This window comes from Rhyacophila brunnea, unplaced genomic scaffold (assembly GCF_057557595.1).
Source record: "Rhyacophila brunnea isolate RB1 unplaced genomic scaffold, BYU_Rbru_1.0 scaffold_21, whole genome shotgun sequence".
NCBI lineage: Eukaryota > Metazoa > Arthropoda > Insecta > Trichoptera > Rhyacophilidae > Rhyacophila > Rhyacophila brunnea.
The window spans coordinates 33,393,356-33,417,537 of record NW_028232871.1 but is presented as its reverse complement, the minus strand read 5'-3'; the positions used below and the strand labels follow the sequence as shown (position 1 = coordinate 33,417,537).

The following is a 24,182-nucleotide window of genomic DNA, read 5'->3' as shown; positions in this document are numbered from 1 at the left end:
CATGTTTTTTTTCAAATTTCTATATACTTATATAACACTAAGATGTTATGTTAAGACGAATCTAGTGAATAGAGCCTTATTAAACTAGACATATTTCATAGACAGAGTAGCATCGTGTAAAACGAACCCTTTTCGTTTTGTATTAATAATATATGTATTAGGTACCTACTGTGAATTTGTATTTGTAATGTTTTTGTTTGAATGCATAACTAAAAATATAGTGACCACTTGCTGCTTAAATTAACTTGTATTTTTTTAAACCTCACTTCTTCCTCTTTCTGATTAAATCCTCGCTTCTTGTTTCTACATGTATAATGACAGGTACCCGGAAGTCGAAGGGTAACAATACCTACTTATTTTTGTTTTATTCTCCGAACAATATCGGGGCAAGCATTATTTCCCTAAGCCCATCGCCACGTTTTCATGCAGGTAATGTTAATTAATTTTGCACAATAATAAGTGTCCACGTGTGCATTTTATTTTTGACTGGAACTCTACTGAGTATTTTTTATTGACAGGAAATGTGTGTAGGCCAGTATATCTTTATAATATCTCCGATTACGTTATGGGATTTAGAAATCCGTGTAGTATTAGTTATACAAGACTAGCATTAGTTTTTTTTCAATAGTTTTGTGAATATGCCGGCGCGTGCGTTTGTCTAAGTACGATAACATACACGTACCAATTTGCATCGAAAAGTTGGTTCACCTGTTCATCAATTTCAAATCGGCGGTATTAAATTAAAAATAATGTATGTGAGTTACTAAGCATGCTTTGAAATTAGACGCTTCGTACCAGTAGCAGCGAAGCTTTCATAATTGAAGCAATTTTCGATCTCGGCTGCCAATATCTAAATAGCAATTTCATATTTGTATCTCATTGAATTATTCTACGTATATCAGGCATATCCAAGTTCAAGTAGGCTGTTATCTCCTATCCAGCATTAAACTTGGCAGATATATGTCACACTCATCCATTATTATTGTTCACCTTGAACGAACGTAGGTATTTTATTTGGCTGAAAACAATTAAGTAAACAGCAACACTTCTCTACATTCTCAAAGAAATACTCAATTTTTCATCCGTCGTGAAAATGATATGCTTTGGGCACTGATTGCACATATTTCACAGATTGCACCAATCGTCAATCTATTCTCGTATTGTGCAAAGAGCCTACTGCACGGGGATTTATATTTTTTCTTGCGACCACTCCTGCAGCAGGCCGTTAGTGATGAAATATGAATCAAATAATACGACGCGGTCACGCGGGTTTCCTCGTGGTTAATTTAAAAACGACTTTAACGTAAGCTAGTTAACAAAATAAAAGTAGGAATAGTTAATGCTTCGACTTGAAATCTCTATAAAATCATATTATAGGTATTTCAACTGAATCACGCCCACGATGGCCGAATTCATTTATAGCTTCACTTAATATTACTATAGCCACATCTCTCAAAATTCACTTAATCAGTCAATTCCATAAATTATATATGGCCAACATAAACCTTCAAACTTGAATTTGTTATGAATGGTCCTCAAAAGAAGTCAACAATGGATGGAAGATATAAATAAAATAATGTTTATTAATGTAAAAAATATTTTGTTTCTGTGGCTATCCATTAAATAGCATTGAAAACGTTGACGAATTGCCACCGTGTTCTTGGTACATTATATATTATTATATATCTATATGAAACTGTCGTTATAGTATAAACTCAGTTCTCTCACTATGTACCATTCATTTATTGGACACTATTCTGACATATGATTGGCTTAGTAGCGGATATTCCCAATGGGGCTGTAATAGCGGTACGGTCGTGAAATTACGTTACGAAAGGTACGGGAAAACAAATGCAGTGGGTACCCAGAATGTCTGCGTAAATCTCGAGAATGAATATCTATGATGGATTGAAAACGTAGCTTTTGTTAATTCTATGAATTCTCGAATAATATAATATGTTCACAGATGTTTCTGGCCACAAGCACACCCTCATAATAATATCATCATCGTCCGGGGCCGATCCATTACTGATTGAAGGCCTCTATATAGCTCATTCCACTCTTCTGAGTCTTTAGTTATTCGCTGTTACATACGCCCATCCAACTTTATGAGGTCGTCTATCCAGGAAGTGTCATTTATGCATTTGACCAGCGGTTGGCCGTCCGCTGAGCGACATGCCCAGCCCATTGCTCTTCTATCTGCTTGATGACCTCTATCACATCGTTGAATCTATTACATGTTCACAGTAACATTATATTAACCTGTCAGATTTTATTTTTATTAGATTTTAATTAGAATTGCTACCCAACTCGTTACGATTTTCCAATTAAAAAATCTTACCACTAATAAATCAATAATTGTAATTTCAAAGATTACCAGCTGTCCATTTGTCAATTGAAGTAGATTTTTTCTCTCCTTCTCTCATCTGGACCGGTTTCGTCAACCACAATCGGATATTGTACACTGATAAAAATACACAAACTTACAGCTATTTATACTAATGTAATAAGTTTTCACTGTGAATTGGTACCTACATTAAATTTTTAAAAATATTATAATATTTACTAAAACGCGCCGTCCAATTTACAAAAAAAATGTTTAAAATACTCCTACTCACTGCGATATTCCAGAAAATTAATTGTTTATTGCCCGTTATATAACTTTTTGTTCACGAAAAAGAATTTTTTATAACACGGGTTGGAGTGCCGCTTTAGAATTTTGAATAGTTCGAGTTTATATCCAACTAAATAAGATATAGCCGACAATTTCATATTTTTCCTCAGTAATAATGTAAATTTAAAGTAAACAAAGAAATTGTAAAATAAATGAAATTGTAATTTATTGCGTAGTTAGTTTTATGCGCGTGTCAATTTTCTGTGAACCACCAAACAGGAGTGCTTTCTTATTCGAATCGTGCCATCCCCTAGCGGAGGTCGGCCACCACCACCATCAGGGCGGTACCTTAGCCTTATCATCATGGAGGTTCTTAATTCTCAAAACGCGGCGTCGTCATTTCGCGATTTTTATACTTAAGTATAATAATTTTCTTGTTTATTTGAAAACCATAAGAATTGGTGACGTCATTAATCCTTTCTACCAATTTTTGAAAACCTTTTAAAGCATCAGCAAACAGCACTATGTCATCGGCATACGAGTCCTTTAATGATAAGTTATTTAAGTAGAACTAATATATATGTGGTAAATCGTGGTATGTCAATATGAAAATAATACGATCTTTGCTTGACCACCCCCCATTGGACGCACTCCTCCATGAGTCCACTCGCCACGGTCCCCGAGCGACAAAAGCGTCTCGCTGCGGTAATTAATGTCATTCGGTGTCGCCAGGCGTCGTCTCTGGCGCCGACAGGAAATCGCATTAGACGCTCTCACTCGCCGGTCCGTCCCGACGCCTTAACTACTTCCTGTCGCAGGTCATCACATCTCTATGCGTCGACGAGTTTTTGGTCTATGCCCGTTTACTTAATATGCGTTGGTTTGATTGGCATGGGTTCAAACCACATGATAGTGACACAAATCTATACATAGGTATATGGTTTCTTTCTGTCTGTGGTATTATAGGTCTCGAACGTTTTTGAATAAGGTTGTCTTTGCGGCGTAGGTACGTTTCCGCGAATTCGCTACGAATCATTCAAATTTTTTTAATGGTATGCGTCTAAACTAAAGTGTCTTCCACTCGTATAAATAATAAGCTAATGAATGTAATAGATTGAATTCTATATCAATCACCTGGTGTCGATCAACGGCAAAATTAAAATGAAAATTTATTTAAGTACCTATTTACAAATTACAAATTCAAGATGTTCACAACATGACATGAAAAACAAAGATATATACGCAGTATTAAGACAATTTATTATAAAATACATAGTAGTACCGAATAGTACGACCAATGAGATGATTTGAGCCACTAAAATCATATGTATCTTAGGTAAAATATATCAATATCCGTTATTATTATACACACTTATTGCTCGCCCAATTGGCATCGACGATTGCAGGTTAGTTCTACACTTATTGACAACAGACAACTACTTACTGATGTTACCTGATTTCATCGTTACCAGGGACACACAAATCAACGCTACCGAGAATGGCAAAGTTCTCATTCACACCGCGTACCTATAAGTCAGAAAAAAATACGTAATTAACGGGGAGTGAAGGGTTCCGGTTTACGTTCATAATAATTAAAAGGTTCTCAGTGTTTCGGGGTTCGGTTTCGGTTTCGGTTCTGTTTTCATCCCTGTTTATACTATAATAATATTATGTGCAATAAATACAACATTTACAAAATGTCAAAACTAATGGTTTTTAATAGATATATCCCATTAGATACTACCTACTTTGAATGTTATTCCGCCACGGATTCGTGCTCGGTCATAATGTAATAATTTTATCGTAATAATGAAATCAGACGTCTGCATTACGAATGGTGACCCATATCTGTTGAATCCTTTGAAATGGTTATTTTGTTACTCTACCTTTAACATAACACAAAGTAGATGTGCATCTCTCTCTATCTCTCGGCGATAAATCCCCTTCAAAACTCCTTCAGCATAATAAAATTAACGTAGTGGTGAACACAGAAGAATATTTTTCTTTTATTTACAAACATATAAGTAACCTGATTATATATTCGGTGGGTTTACTTGTGGATTTGTTATGTTTAAAAAATGATACTGTAAAAGATAGGAAATAAAAAAGTAGGTAGGTACCATGTAAGAATATTATTAAATAAGTATTAATTGTTTATCTTATAACTTTTAAAGACTAATATCATAGATATAATAACTCCGTTAATTTCCAGTACTTTACCATTGTTCCTGGAATGGACGATCTTATACCTCTTGATGGCAGTATTTTTATTGTTTATAAGTTCTTACTAATGATCTATTATTAGGTTTTGACGATTTATTATAATATGCTTATCGAGTGTATTATTATCAAAGGGGTTTTTTTACTAACACTTAAAAGTATTTATAATTTGTTTGTTATATTTTTTATTGTGACCCTTAACTTGATAGGTAGGTAATGGAGTTTTTACCTACTTTATTGTAATAATTTATTATACAAGTTAGATTTGTTGTTAGAGTGTTCGTTTTCAGTGTGTGTTTGCCTTTGGTGAGTATACACAGCGCCTGAAGATGCCAAAAGGCGAAACCCGGGCCGCAAAAACGACTCAAATGGAATAGTATAAAACTTAAATCTATTAGAATTTAAAACAAACATCGTTAACATTTTACGAATATATTTATTTTAATCAATAATTTGGTCTATGCAATTAGAATATCATTCAAATGACCTCCCCGGCTCATCTTGCAGCTCAAGATCCGCTTTCTTCGGCTTCTTTCGATGATCTTTAGACAGTTAGTGTCTCCATCTCAGCCATAACGTTACGTATGTTGTCCTTAAGCATGTCAAGAGTTTGCAGAGTGTTGACATAAATGCTTTCTGTCGCGTAACCAAACGAAAATAAATCCAACTGTATTAAATCGCACGACCCTTGTGGTCAATTAAAGTCCTTAAATCTTGAAACTAAACTTTTCATGCAATAAAATAAGTTTCCTGTTGAAACCACATGTTGGAGACGCATGAGAGGTCTAGTTGGTGTGACCTTTTTGGATTTTCTGGCTCTTTGGTTACATTTTCGCGTACAGCAGCAATGTTTTCAGTTGGGAGATGAATTCTACCGAATTCTAACCTTAATTTTCAACCGTCAACCGTTGAAGATTTTTTTTATTTTAGAGAATCGATCCATTGTGTTGTGTTAAATTGTTGATTTTCAACTGACAATATGTCACAAAATACGTTCGAAATATTGGACAGGTAACAAATTACATGACTTTGAAATTCTTACCACGAGTTAGATAACCCTAATTTTTTTTCACTGTTAATATTTGCTGGGAATATTTTTGTTGTTTATATAAAAACAAAAAATGTTTCTTAAATAATTTTTCCAGCCGGCGAGTCTTTCGTGCACCACGATTAGGATCATAGTTTCTCCTATACATTCCAAAAGCATCTCTTTTGTTTTTCCCATCTGATCACATCCTCAACTTCAGTGTTTGGTTACGTTAATTTCTTGTAGGTATGATCTTTAAGACGTTTCTAGGCTCCACAATTAATCCACACATCATCTGTACAAGCCATAGCAAAATTTTCAAGTGACTTTTAGAATTTTTTTTATACTATCAGTGTCATTGTTGCTGACCCATTTTTTATAACTTTTATAATAGTAGGTTAACCAGCAGAGCTGTCCTTCTGTGTCTAGTCTCGAAATAAAATAGCCACCACGTTCCTTTTTCAAACGCTTTAGCGCGCTTCATTATCCGCGCGCGCCATGCTCCGCCGGCCGGCGATGACGTACGCATTACCTCTTTTCAGACGGCCATTACTCATACAATGTTTTTCTTTTCTCTCTGTTACAGATTCTAAAATGGTCACATCCGCACCGACAGAAAGGACTACTTCCCATCGAGAGGTGATCCCGCCAAAACTGTCATTGTGCCCGCCGACATCTGGCGGCTAACGCGGAAAACATATCACGCGCGCGTCATTATATCGTTCGATTTTTAAATTTTAAACATCCAGTGATTTTATAACTCCAAAATTTTACAATAATAACACTATTCGATATCTAGTTCGATTTATAAAGATCTTATTCGAAATATACGGTGATTATCTAACTCCAAATTAGAATAATAACACTCCTCGAGTTAAGTTTTTAACGATAAGTAGTTCGAGTTCGATTTTTAAATAGGTAACTAAGATTTTATTAACAAAATATTATATCAACACAAATGGTTTTAAATAATGTGTAAATATAATTTTCAAATATATAAAGAATACCTAAACTAATATTTTAATTGCTACTGAAATAGGCTAGGCATAAGAACATATTATTATTTAATTAATTTTGCCTTTCGTAATAATAAGATTTATACGTGTCAAACTATAATATAAAAAAATGCCGCGTAAATCGTTTTTAAAACAATAACTTGTCGGACTATGAAAGTGTCTTAAGTGTTAATTTTAAAGTGTAATTTAATAGTGATTTTTCAAAATCAAACAGCATTGTTAAGTTTGTGCCTATAACGAGTTAAAAACTCCGTAGTTTTTATATTATGGTATTTAAAAAATATATACTTACTTATTATAATTTAGTTTTTATTGCTTTCTTATAAGTCATATTAGTAAAACAATTAATGACTTTTTGAAATGGTTAATATTACAACGATAAACTTTTTTCGGTGAAAAGATTTGACTGGATACGACTTTAACAAAATCACTCATGTTAACGTTGGTCCGAAGAAAATTATTTATTCGTTTGTATCTATGTAATATTTTATTACTTGCATTTTTTGTATTGTCAATAAAAATAGACAAAAGATATTTTAATATTTTGGAAGGCAATATACCTACCTATTGCTTATTTAATTATTTTTATCGTATTTAAACTCTTATATTAAAAAAAATATTGATTATTTATCAAGTAAGTAGGTATACATTATATTATAATAATATAGTACTTACCTATATTTTTATTGAATTTTATAGCTTACACTTTTTTTCGTAATATCATATGTATAAAAATAAATATAGTACAAACGTACCTATGCATAGTAATGAAAAAAAAAACATATTTAAGAAAATGTGATTTGGCGGGAGCGACCGAAAAATAATGGCCGCCATTTCGTGGTTGTGATTTTCAAATAAAGAACGCACGCAATAATTGATAATAATCGTTGGCACTAAAGCAAAATGGCGGACGATCGCGCGCGAAGACTGTCGCAGATCTTCGACCCGCTCTCCAGGCTGACGGAGCTGGCTGCGTCAGGCCAGTCGGCTTCCACGCCCAACAGTCCGCTCCTTCTGCCGAGGAGAGCAAGGGATGGGGCACCGATTCCCCCGCCCAGGTAAATATGACGAGTTTTAAAATTCTTGAAATGTTATCAATTGGATATTTATATTAATGTAAACGTCATCATTGTGGTACTACTAGACTAAAGCTGTACTAGGTACTAAGGATATTTGATGAAATTGCGAAAACGCAATCAAATACAATTAACTTAAAATTTATATTTATTTATTAAAGATAAACTATAGGTTTATTATAATGATTGTTTTTAGAACGGTTTTAGCTTAGAATTACTTTTTTTGTGATTGATTTTATCATTGAAATGTAGTTTTATATACTTATTATGATCTTTCGAATGTGTAGATTTTTTAATGAAGATTTTTCATTTATCACCTTCAACAAGAACTTTTATTAATTTTTTAAAAATATATTTAAAATTAATCAGATTTTTTATACACCAAATTTATTAAGTAAAACAATAATTGTTTTAAATATGTACTTATTTATATTTCAGTAAATCACTACCTACCTGAAAATCAACAGTGAGATAAAGTGAAAATAAGTAGATTTTGAGATAAGTATGCCAATCGATTGCTGAAATCTATATCTACATAATGAATCACTGATATTTAAAAAAAAAAAGTTGTAATACCCCAATTAAAAGTAAACATGTTGCTGTTGCATTTATTAAAATTGCACTGTAACTTCAAAGCAAGGGCAGGCTAACTAAGATACCACACTGTTAATAATGGTATACGGGTATACAAAAAGATCCTACCATTATCATAATATTATTATAAACCGCAGAAAAAACTCACTAGTATTTTTGACTTATCCCACTGTTGCTTTCAGATAGCGAAATTTTGTATTTAAAATGCATACTTTTGAAAAACCTAATGCCAGGTCCACACTGGCAACATGTCGCGCGACAACTTAACTTTACGATAAGTATGATAATTATCGTAAAATTTAACGAGGTTGTCGCGCGACATGTTGCCAGTGTGGACCCGGCATAAGAGATACGCATATTACAAAAAATCATGTATATTCAGCCTAAAATAAAATAATACATAATTTATGATATGTGCTTAGAAATTTCGTTAGGTACTAGATGTACACAGTAGCAGAACGCTCCGCATTAAAAATTGAGATTGAATTGTTGTCATATTTCAAAATTTGTTGTTTACTGGCAAGGAAATTGTAATTAAATAAAGAAAACACTTATCGTTTCTCTACTGTTAGTACCTCTTCCAAGATAATATATTGACTACAAGAGTAGTAATTTTGTCGGGTTATAATAGTTTTAAAGTCATTTATGGTGTTTGGTCGTTTTCTTGTTCAATATTGTCCCACTTTGTAGGTATATTATTATAGTATCATTGCAATGTTAGTATAACAGCGTTCTAAGTGAAAAATTTAAATATGTAGACATCATTACAACTCGTATAAATTCCACAGTTCAGTAAAGTCTTGCATATAACCGTGGTTATCTAAAATAGGTGAACAAATATTCTCCAGGTGTATGCTTTCCACGCTGCAGCATGGCAAGATAATAAGATGTTGAAACCGAAAATAGTTATGATAAAACGCTGCGTAACCTTTCACCAATGCAGGTATCTTGTATGTACCTACCTTACCTCATATTCTTCGTCTGCTCAAATGCTATGTAAATATATTTTCATTACGCGAATGGCGTATCTACCTGTCTACGTGTACAGTATGTTTGACTGAGTTCACTGAGTGATTCTAGCAGTGTTTAAAACAATGTTATTATTATGGTTAACTTTTTCTTTCTTGCCGATATCGAGCCCTGTTACATTAAAATTGTACGTTTTACATTTTGTCGTAGCACAGTAGTTCAGAGCATGGTTGGTAATTTACATTATTGTATGACATGACGTGTCTATGAGATTTTTTGTATAGCTCCCAGTACGTATGTAATTCCCAGCTCATTCAGCTGTTTCTTCAGTGTTAATACACAACATACAATTTGACTCAATCATTTTTATTAAATAAACGTTTATTATATACTTAAATTAAGTAGGTTATTATTTATTGTATCCAATGTCATAGGTAAAAGGTTAACCTACGACAATAATTATTATAAGTTAAGCCTGGTGTGAGTTTGTAAATATTTAAATAAAGAACTGGACCGTCCCATTAAACTCTATATTAACCACAAACTACTGTACCCAGGTATGCATCGGTAAATAAATAGATAAATTAGACACACGAAAAAAACATTTAAAAAAATCACATTAAAAAAATAACACATGCGAATCTATTCTATACACAATGCTCCTATCGACGGCTATCGAGGGTAGTTTATCATATTTATGTATTGCGGCGGTTCATTGTTATAGTATACCTACGTTTTACAACTTTGCACTTTATTTTCACTCTTTACTACATACACTGATACGCCTCTTTGCCTGATTACCTCATATAAAATTAGATCAACTGATATTTATCTGTATTAATATGTGTAGTAATAAATAAATAAATAGATAATAATATATCTAAAAAAAATATTTTTTGAACATATTACATCTTTTACATCCTAGAACCAAAGTACAAAGTTATGAATCATATTATACTATACACTAATGTAACCGTCTGAACTGTCAAAAGGTGCATTGTTTTAACAGCACCTCTCTTGGCTGTGTTAACTCTTAGAGCGAGATAGACAGTTTAGACGTTTAACTTATTGTAACAATTTTAATCTCACAATACATAAACATGATGAACTACCGTTGATAGCCGCCGATAGCAGTCTTGTGTATAGAATATATGCGCTGCTTTATAAATGGATATCCTACCAGATAACGGCGTAGAATGTAGATTATAACATTGTCGAAGTATGTAGACACGAAAGATTTCTTATAATTATGTTATGTAGTAATTATCAAATCTTAGAGGCAGTTCAGACCCCTCACCTATAATATCCGCGTCCGGACTAGAATCATCAAGCGAGACGGTGTGTACATGTTGCAACACGTTTCTCTGTTTTCTCGTAATATTACGAATCGGGCTTACTTGCGGATACAAACTGAACCAAACACCTTTCTTTGTATGTACTCAGGTACCACTGAATTTACCTGTTTAACATATAGGCCGCTGAAAATAATGCTTACATTTCGGTTGTGAAATGAACAAAACAAATATATTTTTAGATATTGCAAAAAAGAACCAAAAAAATGTATTTTGAGATGTTATAACTACATTATAAGATTAGATTTTTTGATGTGTTTATTTACTGATTTGTGAAGATAACACATGAAATATTTCATATTTGTGAAATATTATGTGCTAACTTACGTGTATGATTAGTTATGGCTATACATCAGTTGAGGCATGGTCTAAAAAAACGTGGCTAGGTGATGCGCGGATTGTGCAAATGACGCGTGCTGAACGAAATATAATTTGTCATATAAATGCAACATGCGTCCATTTAATGTTCTGTTTATTGTTCTATTAGTAACAATAATAATATATTCATTGACATGTTTTCTTTTTCAAGTAAATGGGTAACGTTGTTTAGTCATCTTTACACGATTTAAGAATTAATACCCCGGTCGCCATCACGACACAAATTGACGTGTTCACAGCTCTACGCTCGCTCTCCGATTGCCAGCGAGTCCAAAATTTCATCGCCCCTATAGTTGAAAATTATTTGCCGTTTCACTGAAGTACCGCCTTAAGTTAAGTTAGTAACACAGTACGAAATTGGAAGAAAAGACTTTGGTAATGATAACAATAATCGTTTTCTATCTAAAAACTATTCAAATACAAGTTATTCATAATTTTGTTCGTATCACAGATCATAGTTATCTATTACAGGGGTCGTTGATTTTTACGGCGTTTTCCAAAATAATGTTACTACACAGGCCGTGATACTGCATTGCGTATTATCATGTTAGTGCTAATTATTGATTATCTTCGAATACAATGCGGTAACCTGTTCAAAATAAATAATAATTTTCGATTACATGTTTCGTTCCAATTATTACCATTTATTTAAATATGCAACAATCATCATTTTCTACAAACAGTTTTACAATATTGCATTCAAAGTATGAGCAATAACTAGAACTACCTACTGTCGAATTTACAGTTTCGTTTCCGTATGCCTATCGTAGAGATTGTATTAGGCGGGGTTCTAGGATGTCGTTATCTGACTGTATCGAAGGAAAAACAACCCAGGTCACTTGTGTATAATTAATAGTTATTGATTTTGGATATACGAGATTTGTTTTATCTGCAGGCCTTCTCAAACTGGAATGCCACCTGCCGGAGGTATCGTACTGGGCAACACCAGTCCAGGGGAAACCCTAGACATCACCAACTGGCAGGAGCGATGCTTGACTCTTCAGTTGGAGCTGCATAGATCCAGAGCACAGTCTACCAGAGTCAGAGATATGCTTCGTGATAAGGTTTTTTTAATTTTTAAAATTTTTTATCTCCCCGTATTAATTATTAATTATACAAGTATGTTTTTCATCTTTGACGTTTGATGATCTTTTCAGCTTTATAATAAATTAATAATAATTACTTAGATAATCTCTTTGGCTACGTAAACACATATTATAATTCAGCGATGAATTTAAATCGTATTTTATATATAAAAAAAAATAATATGATTCACAAATTTATTATTAGTTAGGAATTTAATTTATTTATTAACCACAGATGGTACTAACTCACTATTATCAAATCCGGATTTTTAGATTTCACATACTAAGCTGTCAAATGGGATATGCAATTGCCACTTGATTTGTTAATTTATCAGCTAATATTGTGGTGTTGATTTTCATACATACCTACACACATACCTATATTCTTGATACGAAAATCACGAATTATGTATATCTATCACATAAAGAATTTATTTGAAATTGAATTTGAAAGAGATCCCAAAGTAACGTATTCGAAAAGGATAAAGGGAAATATTAAATATGGACCTTTTCGAAAAAATAAATATATTGGCAACGTTTTTATTAAGTCGTATTCTTATTTGTCCGGTACAAATCTTGCAATCGATTTTTAACTAACTTCCCGACTAGCTAGACATTTGAAACTTTTAGAATATATCAGAACAAGATGCCAATGCATTTTTACAAATACTTTTAGCCATCTTTAAGTAGAATTGAATTCATTTTCAGTTAATTCTGTTTTGTATGAAAAGTTATTTCGACACCATTATTGGTTGCTAGGGGTCTGGGGTCCTAGCAACTAAATTATTAAAGTATACGTGTGTTACTATGGAAATCAATATGAATGTCAAAATGACATTTCAGTATTATTTCTATCAAGTACTAATTATTTTGATCGTTTATGCTAGTCAAGTCAAGTTTATATGATTCAACAGAAAATTTAAAAACGTTGTATATAAAAAGTTCTTTTTATCTTGTAATTATTTTCTGTCTAATCAACTAATTGATTATTATAATGATACTCATGTTATTTATTAAGTAACTCTTTAATTGCCAATATTAAGTTTTACGTGTGCAAAGCGTGGTGATTTTTTATTTATTTTGCCAGATATAATATTAACGATATACATGCCTATAGGCAATTCATTTTTTGTCTAGGATTTAGTTAAATAGAATATATTTTCGTGTAAGCATAGCAATATACTTTACTACTGGGGATAATAATTAAAGGTATACCCGGGCACGATTTGAGATAACGCCGCACAGTAGCGCGCGTTCCTAGCATAGCCAATCTTTTTTAACGCGGGTACATCTAATTACTTCGTGTAATTACTCGCTACGCCGTGCAACACATACTTCAACTTTGTCTCGAGACTGTGCGCCGTTTTTTAAGCCGGTCTGGTAAGGCCAGACGATTAAGTAGGTACCCGCCGTGGATACCACCACCTAAGAGAGAATCGAGAGATTAGATAAGGGTTTTTTTAAAACTTCTCTACGTAATTGAAAATTGCTCGCGTCTAGAGTTTTACCTTGTTCATAAAATCTTCTTCTTCTGACTTCCCAGACGTTTGGTTTTGATAAATCTGATCCTTGAAAAAGTTTGTAGAGCTCATGCTTATAACGACATCGCTAGATGCCATCCTCACAGATTTTACCAAAGATCTTTCCAAAGATTCTTAACCATATACTACGACAGTGTTGGCGAACCTTTGTTTGTACGTATGCGTGTCAAAATTTCCCAAATATTATTTTTCGACTGTCTGAGGTGCCGAACAGTTTTTCATGTGGAAAAAGTATTTTTTTGGGAATACTATTAAAAAATGATGATACCACTCACAGAACATACTATACCTACATATAAGTAGCTTTATCATATTTTTCAATTACGCCATACATTTCGGTCCTCTAATTTTGAAACTGTCTGCCAGAATTACTACTACTAGCTCCAACAAGTTTTTGTTTCGTATTTGGTATAGCCATTTTTACCGGTAGAAATAAAATTGTTTGTTACTGTATTACTTAGTTTGGTTCTTTAATCACAAATTGACACTAGAATTGCTCCCATCAGATGAGGAATTCTCTCGCTACAGTGGTCTGAAGCATTGTAAATCGATCAAAATTAGAAATTCGTAGCGCGGCTTCCCCCGCCGCCTGATGAGGTTAATGCGATAATATTACATGTGACACATAAAGCCTACGGATCGATCTATAGGTACAATCAGCGGCGGCTCCTCTAATACCATGCAAGTGCTACGCACCGCCTGCATCTTTGAAGACATCGCTCAACTTTCCATTGTTATTCATACGTGTATCACTCACTTCGCGAAGTAGAACATGTAGCAGTATTATGAACAATATTCCGTTCGTGCGCAAAGCGATTACGATCCAAACAGATTTTCAGTTTGCACAGGATTACAATGAGGTCATTATATACTACTTAAACCGTGGTCGATGACGTTTTGTGTAGAATTTTTTTCACACTTTTAGATCGGCGCACGAAATTAGGACTCTAGAAACAAAAACGTCAGTTTCTGTTTTATAATAATGTTGGCGAGTTAATTTTTAACAATTTCACATTTAAGATTTAATGAATCGCCAAACTTTTACGAACATACAAACTACCGCATTTATTTCTAAACCACTCAAATACATTCAATAAACAAAAAAACACATCAGCGGTTATTTATTTGGCTGAAGCATTGTTTGCTCAGAGCGTAAAGTCGTAAACCGTGACATTTATTTTTCTTTATTGATATTAAATCATTTGAACTGTTTAAAAACTCTTTTTAAGAAATATAATAAATAAACAAAGACATATTTAATTTACCTTCTGAGAAGTTCAACGTTCAGTCATTTTACACTAAGATATTATCTTAGCTTATTGACACGGCAGCCTTCGGTGATTAAGGAAATCATGGAGAGACGCTTTACGACTTTTACGTGGATAGGACAAGTGTTCCTGATGCCGCCAAAGAGTGTGACACTGCGTACCCTTATGGCACAGCCTCAAGGGTTCCGTTGCCATGGCCGGCCCTCCCTCACCCTGCAGCGGTGCTACAAAAGCGACCTACGTGTTGCAGGTCTGACATGGCGGGAGGCGCAAGAGTTGGCGTTGAACCGAGGGAACTGGCGTGAACTTGTGCTTGCCCTATGCTCCAATGCTGGGTATAGAAGGTAAACCATTGCGCACTACCAGAAAATGCTATTCTGAAGACCACCGGCCGCCACTGGGTACAATTATATATTTACATTAAACATAATGCTTAATTTTGAAGAGTATTTCATTTCTATTTTTTATACAATGCGATCTGTCATTTATTATTATCATCGGTATTTTTTTCACTTCAAAATAACACATACGCGTGCCATGCAAAATCATCTATAGATTTGCCATCACTGTACTACGACATTATTAGTAATAATTTCGAAAAAATCCGAGGCATACCTAATCACGACGAAAATAACTAATAGCTATATGACTAAAGTGTTTTCTAATGTAGCCGGGCATATTTTGTTATTTTTTATTGGACACTCATCAGGCAGCATACAAATAATTGGAGGTACGTTACTTCCTGGGTTGTGAGAAGTTACGATTCACAAGTGTGGAGAAAAATAGGATAATCAAACACGCATTAAATGAAAGTATCATGTACAATAAAGTTATCGTGTAAACGCAACGCAATTGATAATATTTGAGAACATTCAGGGGGAAAACTGCCGTCGAAGACTTGGTTTTCTTCGCATTTCTATCTTATTAATCTGTTCTCCGGTGCCTGCTTACCTTGATTCCTAAACGGTATGTGTATAATAATGTTATATGTTTATAATATTTCTATGCAATAATCGGTTGAATTAATTGCTTAAAAGATGTTTTTGATAAATAGCTCTATTAGTATAGATAAATGTATTGGATTGTCAATATTGTGATAGTTACTTTCGGTTCCATACAGGTAAAATTAATGTGTGCTTTATAATAATTCTCCCACAGGCGTCTGTGTCAAAGAAATTATGTTGTCGTTGGTTTGTGAATTGTGTCCTATCAAAATATATGTCGTGAAAATATAACACACTAGCGCTGTAATAATAATGAAATTATACCAGCGAAAGCTTTTATGTCTCATGCAAATACTTGAAAAAAGTTTAGTAAAAGCTTTTGCTAGTTTCAGTACACGTCATCCGATGTGATCGGCTAGCCATGCTGTGATTATGTGTCTGATGTTATTTCGAAAACTTTTTCTTTATTTGGTATAATCACTAACGCATTTCTGTCTGCAGACTTATGAGGTCGGTCACGAAAAACGTCGCTCAGGACCTGTCATTAACTATGTTTTACATACGATACATTTTTCTGTTATTTCAAGTTTTAATGATTTTACGTCTAGGGAAAGTTCTCAGTTGTCAGATTTTACCCACGTGCCTACTGTGTGTAAAGCATATTATAATCACTATGTTTGCATTTTCAATGGAACACCGGGTTTAGACCAAGAGCACAGATTAAACGTTATGTTAATTTACTTAATATAAACACTATATATTTTTTTGAGAATGTTTATATTGTATATGCATACTTTGAAAAACGCCTCAGATATATAATATATACCTACTTACTAGGTCCAAATGCAAATTCCAATTGACGAAAGTTTTTTTTACGATTTGTTTATTCAAGAACTTGTGATCTCAGAATGCGTTTGTTTATTGTATCGAGAAGTGTAATTAGAAAACACCTACTAGAAAATAACTTTCATAGACAAACATCTGAAGTGCTTTACAAATTGCATTAATTTTGGCAATCAACTTTTGTGGTTTGAATAAAGCTACCAGTAATAGGTATCTACTTACCTTGATTTCATGCCGACGTCTGGATCTCTTCAAATTATAGTTTGAACATACTTGCACTATTTTTTTTTCATTCAACTTTACTGATTATTCACAAGATTCAAACCACAAAAGTCGATTGTCAAAATTAACGTAAGTTGTAAAGCTAAATTTTCTACTTTTCGATGATTAATGAAGCGATACGATAGGTATGTACATGGCGTTTGTACGCGTAATAAATAATGTAGGTATAGTTATGTATTCAAATATAGATGTCAAACATGAAAATCTTAATAATATTGTACTGTACTCTCTTCTATATCATGAATAATAAACAAGCAAACCTTTTTAGAATAACATTTATTTTGTTTAAATACAATACCCCAATAGTAGTATTACACGTAAACATTTAATTCCGCCCGACCGAACGAGAAATATTCAAAACGTGAACTTTTCAGCCACATCCGGCGGTCCAAGTTAAATTCCTGAAAGTTTGTTTGTTTGTTCGGGAAATATTTTCTCGCGATTTAAAGCCTTCAGATTGCTTGTTACTTTGTGTTTGCATTACAAGCTTTCCGCCGCCGAGGCTGCTCTGCATATTTCAATAGCGAGCTTTTTGATAAATGGAAATTTTTCTTTGTGTGGCCCGCCGCGATGGCCGTCTTTATGAATCCAATGAGATTTTATGATTATGTACGTATTCTTTAGAGAGCCATAAATTTTATTCAAATCTCGGCTATAATCCTCAAAGCTCTGCTATTATTATTTATATATCGTTTAGTTGGGGATGGTGAAGTATGAATCGATCATTTAATTTGATGGAGTAACAGCATTGTAATAGAGGTCATCAAAAACAAGTTAATTAGGGATGTATGTAATATATTTTTAGGATGGTCTAATTTCTAATTTAACCTACCCTAAGGTTCCTGCCTATTATTAAACCATATAAATGTAATACGTAGTATCTATATACATTTTGTTTTATTTTAATTAATACAATGTATTTCTACCATGAATCGAAAGCTGACACAATAAAAGAAACATTTTTTACTGCCTAACTAATTCTTTTACAAAATGTATAATTGAATTCACTTAGGGTCTAAATTATCCTATTCTAATTAATTAGTAACCTGCAACCCCCACCACATTACCAGTTATAAAATTGTATCCCACATTGATCCCTGTCTACCCGAAGAGTGATTGTTATTTTAAAGCATTTCTTTTTACTTCTTCGTGGGTTCATTTACAATCCGTATATACTGGCAAATATTAATTTTCATGTTCCCACCAATATCACTCGTAGCTCCACGGTCTTCAAGATACTTCGTCGTAGGACAGATGTTATGTTTCATGATGCTGTGTATCGTGCAATTAGCTTATTTGATGGCACCATAAAGGTTGATTTGTTTTTAATAACTATATAATGTTTGTGGACGTATTAAATAGGCTAAATTTATAATTGTATAAATTATCATATTTCATTAATATTTACACATGCTGTCTTTTTATTGTTATTTGTAATTAAGATATTTTTATACATTTGTATTTGTTAAGTATTATGGCGCATTGGCCAATAGCTGTAATGCCGTAATACTCTTTTTATAAATAAATAATATTTACATCTGTAATTTTTCTAAAATCTGATTTATAAACCCGTGTAAACATATGGTATTTGGTTATTTAAATTAATGACAACACGAAACCACACTCGAAAGCACCAGACCCGGCCTTAATCGGGCTATCACGGGGCCATGACTCTTAGTCAATCCCGTGGTAGTGAAAAATTGTAATATGTAACAAAAGCTCATACAAAACTGCCGATGAATATAATTGAAGAGATCTTCGCGTTGGTGTTATGGCGCCGCAAATTTAATGTTTTTAAATTTAGTCGTTTCGAATGTCGGGAGGACGAGGAAAAGCTCCTTCCGGTTGGGCGTACCAAATCAAGAATGCTATAGGTTTTTCACTATCTACAGGACCTGCAGTTGAACGCGGAGAGGGATGAAGCCAAGCGGTTTAAAAAGCTTCCATATGACAGATTCCCGACCGCGATTGGCGAGTCAGTTTACTAATATAGTAAGTACCGAGCTTAAACAGTCGTCAGATATTGCGCTACAATATTAAAAGCATCCATTCAAAATCAGTTGTAGGGGAGATTTTCACCCCTTTTGTATTATGAAATACGTCCTATAGGCATAAACGTTTTTACCATTACGAAAAGCAGTGCCGTCTCGAGACGGCATAAAACCGCGGACAGCTGAAAGTAATGCGAATTTAACTGAAAACAGCTTCTCTCAAAAGTTGCCTCCCCCCTCCCACTTTCTACAGACATTCGCAAATTGATTCGCGGAAACGTGCATGCCTTCGAAGAGGGCAGTAAGAGAATACAGTTGAGGATTTTTGGGCTAATTGTTGTGTTTTTTCACTACATTAAACCAGGAAGCTTGTGGGATTTTTTCTTTCGACTTTTTTGTATTGTTACATTTACTAAATTTCATTGAATTTATAAAATGATTTTATTACTTGATTTGAACGAGTTATAATTAATTTAAAGATCTCAAAACACACTATGCAACAAATTTTAAATATAATTTCAAAAAATTATAAAAGAAAGAAATATAAGTAGGGACACGAAACATATTTGACAACTGTAAAATAATTTGGGAAATTCGATTACACATGAAAACAGTCACATTTTTCAATATAAGCGGTAAAACATATCATGGCACGAGAATTTTAGGGTAAGAATTGTGGGCTCGAAGAATTCTGGTTAAAATTTAAATTGTAGGCAAAAATTTTCCTAGTGTAATACATTATTCGTACAATTGAGACGTGTATTAGGACGTGTCCGGAAATTTGTATGTATACAGTTCGCCGTTTCACACTTCACCGTGAAATGTTGTATCGGAAATATGTGGTCGTATATTAAAGACCGTCCAACTTCTTTGGGTCGTATAGTACCGAGATAAAATACACGTCTTAATAAAACACGGTTCTTGTCGATTTACAGGAAGCCAACGGTAAACAAATTTTGAAAATAGCCGACATACTGGATTATTTGTTAGGTTAGGTTTTTATTCTTGAATTGAATCTTGTAGAAAGACAGTAGAAAATAGGTATGTAATTAAATTAGAAATACAGGACAACGCGTCTCATCTCGGTGCTGTATAGTACGAGTATATGGTCATCGCTTTCCGGTAAGAAAGCTCACGGTGAACTGTGCTACGGTGAAATGTAATAAGTACAATTTACATGTAACCGTATTAGTAATTGAATAAAAACTATACGATATAAGTACACGAAAAAAATTTAATAATTAATAATTCTCACAGAAAGTCTCATGGTGTCACTCTAATGGCTATAAACTTTTCAATGTTACACGAATAATAAATTACTTAGTAGGTATAGGGAATGGGACAACTGGACGCCAAGACAATTGGACGCCGCACTGCCGTAGACACGTATACAGAACGTAGACGAGGAATTTCAATTAGTTTCTATCTACTACTTAGTAGTTTTAATTCATTTTACTCTTAACGTAATGTTGTTTTATTGAGAGAATTACCATGCCTAAGGCTTTATATAAAATAAAAAACTCTTTTTCGTTGGAACTTAAACATATGCACAATTGAATCATTATTTACGTGTGCATATTTAAATTCTCACCAACTATTAAATCATAATATAATAATTTAAATATAAATAATAATATTTTTTTTAAAGTACCTATAAGTACCTAACGTCTTTTTAATTTCGAATTGCGTGGCGTCCAGTTGTCCCATCGCCAAATCGCCCTAGACCCGTAGGTATAGCATATTGTAATACACACATTATTCTAATTGATTTAAGTTATTTACTATTCCGTTGGATTTTGCATGTCAACATCTTTAGGTACTATGAGCATTTACTAATGGTACTTTAATGTACACCGATAGCAAACAAGTTTGATTCTCGTGTATATAATAAATTATTGCAATAAAATAATATTTGAAGTGTTTTTAAAAACTCACCATTAATATATAGTGCGGGCTTTAAATTGGCATTAAATTATATTCATGTAATTCCACTATAACGTTCATCGAGAATATTATTAATATAATCATATCATTATACCCTCTACAGTCTACATGTGTAATATTTTTTAGGGTTATCTTTTATGTACACAACATAATCTTCACGTTCACTTAACGAAGTATTTAAAGTCGGGAACCGTCTTACATAAGGCTTATCAAAACTCCCGTATTACATATTAGCAGTACGGAGTATTACACCAGACATTGTATGTTTAAGTATGTAATAATTTGCACTGTTGAGTACACACATGTACCTATATTCAAGCCACATGCCAAAATGCACTTTCAGTATGTGTCGACACAGTGGCGTATCTAGTTTAAGTGTAGATTATTACTTATTTAAATGTTATTAGTTTAAATTCTAATGGATTCAAGCTCTGTACTATTCCATTTAAGTCGTTTTTTGCGACCAGGGTTTCGCCTTTCGGCATCTTCAGGCGTCGTGTACACTCACCAAAAAGGTAAACACACACTGACAACAAACACTCATAACTCTACCTTATATAGTAAATCAATACAATAAAGTAGGTAAAAACTCCATTACCTACCTATCTAGTCAGAGGTCCCAAAAATACAATAAACAAATTATGAATAATATTAATACTTTCGACCGAAGGTACTTGATTGAATTTGAATTTAAATCTAATGGATTCAAGCTCTGTACTATTCCATTTAAGTCGTTTTTTGCGACCCGGGTTTCGCCTTTCGGCATCTTCAGGCGGGTTTTTACGAATTAGGTTTTTTACTGACACTTCAGCTATTCATAATTTGTTTATTGTATTTTTTGTTGTAATTTCTGACTAAATATGTAGGTAATGGAGTTTTTACCTACTTTATTGTATTGATTTACTATATAAGGTTATTCGTTGTCAGTGTGTGTTTGCCTTTGGTGAGTGTACACGACGCCTGAAGATGCCGAAAGGCGAAACCCGGGTCGAAAAAAATGACTTAAATGGAATAGTACAGAGCTTGAATCCATTAGAATATAAATTATAAATAGTTGAAGTGTCAGTAAAAAACCTAATTAGTAAAAACCCTATCTTATTAAAACAATACACTCGATATTATAAATCGTCAAAAACTTAATAATAATTCATTATTCTTTATATACAATAAACATACTACACTCAAGAGGTGTAAATCGTCAATTCTAAGAAAAATAATTAATGTAGTTAACTAATGAGATATTAGTCTTTAATAATACTCTCACATGGTACCTACTTTTATAACATTATTTAAAAAAAAACTATACATATAAACTCGCTTAAAATAATACATATAACTCACCTAATATAATATATATGTATGTACACACCTATACATACCTAAATCCTCATCCATACATTCTCATACATACATATATAAATTTTGTGTCAATAACATTGACCATAATAAATAGTCTCATATGTAAAACATCATATATGATATAACAAAGGGCTACTAAAAAAGCTAAGTTGATCATTCAATATAGGTAAGCTCTGCAACTGTGCTCTATTTATTTCTAATATTTCTTGGTAGAATAATTTATTTATTATTAATATTTATATATTATTAATGTTATTAGTTTAGTTAAAAATTGAGATATTTTTTTTGTTAAGTATCTCACCTACGGTGACTCAGTTAGTGGAGCGCCCGTCGCTGACGCTGTAGGTTACAAGGTTGGCCAAAAATAAATAATGTATTTTATATTTTATGCCAGTATGTATTTGGTCCTGTGGAAATACTAGTGTATTCGGCAGTTGCCCAATACGCAATCATTTACCAGTAAAAATTATGATAAAATAACCTCCGCTCGGTGTTTGCCCAATCTTGCGGTGTGCAAATTTCGTATAGGTACCTATTGAAACTAATTCGCTTGTAGAAAAAGAAGAGAATAGTTAACAGATTTTTAACAACAAAAAATCAACTTGCCTACTGTTGTTTTGAGTTGACTGACTACGCTTCGTAGAGATGAAACATAAACAAACGTAATCTTTGAATGTTTATACACCCACGATAGCCGCGCGGCTTAAAGCGTTGGCGTATATCGTCGTGAGTCCCAGGTTCCAATCCTGGATCTGGAAAGTAAACATATTGTTTTTCAATTTGTGTATGAGGTCTGACTCATACACAAATTCTGTCATACACATACTCTGCTATGGACCTAATATTATGTTGAGCAAGTGGCTGACATCCATTTCTCGTAAAAACAAAATCTGTTAATACAAACCCCTACTCTGTGGAGGCCCATATGATCTTATTACGATCGGACATGGTCGAAAAAAAATATCATAGCAATAGTAATTAATGTAAACAGATGCCATTGGATTACATAGAATGTGCAGCATTTTGTAAAATATTTGCTATAACAGTAGTGTTTAAGTTAATAATATAATATAGGTGTATTGAATTCCATTCTTCTTGACATCGCCGTAGGCACTCATTGTTTATGAATGATCTAAGTAATTTGATCCGTATAGCGGCTTTAATATGAATCGTCCAGTCGATATCTAGACCCTAAAATATTTGAATTAGACAAATCTGTCTAAGAAGGTATTAAAGGATTTGATGAATGGTACAATGGTAGACATAGTCGCCGAATATATATTCTGAAAATGACACTCCTAATAATTCCTGCCTTGTGCTAAAACTCTGTGGATGCTACGCTACTTCATTTAATTATGTCACTTCCACCTGGAAGCTGATGCTGAGTATTATATACTCGAAACGTCATCTGTAATAATATTTTTACCATACAATACCTATCAATTGATACCGTGTGTCGTGATGTTATCTTTTTGGCCTCTTATTAAAATCTCAAGCACGCCAACTGCATTATTTGAAGATGCACACGGCGCGCTCTAATGCAGGGGTAATGCAGTCGCGGGTAGTGCGGTTTACGACTTTCTTACGGAGCGAGTGGATGCATGGCGTGCGGGGTGCGCAGGGTGAGAGTCGGTTCGCGAGATATTCGGCGCTACCAATTTTCTAAATGCATTTATTAC

At 33.4% G+C, this 24,182-nt stretch overlaps 1 protein-coding gene across 3 annotated transcripts in view; it reads left to right on the top strand.

The window, feature by feature from the left end:
- LOC147070965 (uncharacterized protein CG43867) overlaps positions 1-24,182 on the top strand; it is an 899,434-nt gene that overhangs the window by 353,065 nt on the left and 522,187 nt on the right. For all 3 annotated transcript variants that reach the window (XM_085948919.1, XM_085948917.1, XM_085948918.1), the window contains 3 exons: positions 6,448-7,146; positions 7,577-7,935; positions 12,142-12,310. In XM_085948919.1, the coding sequence (XP_085805045.1) occupies positions 7,781-7,935; positions 12,142-12,310 (324 nt within the window). In that variant the 5' untranslated portion in view covers positions 6,448-7,146; positions 7,577-7,780. The remainder of the gene's footprint in view (positions 1-6,447; positions 7,147-7,576; positions 7,936-12,141; positions 12,311-24,182) is intronic.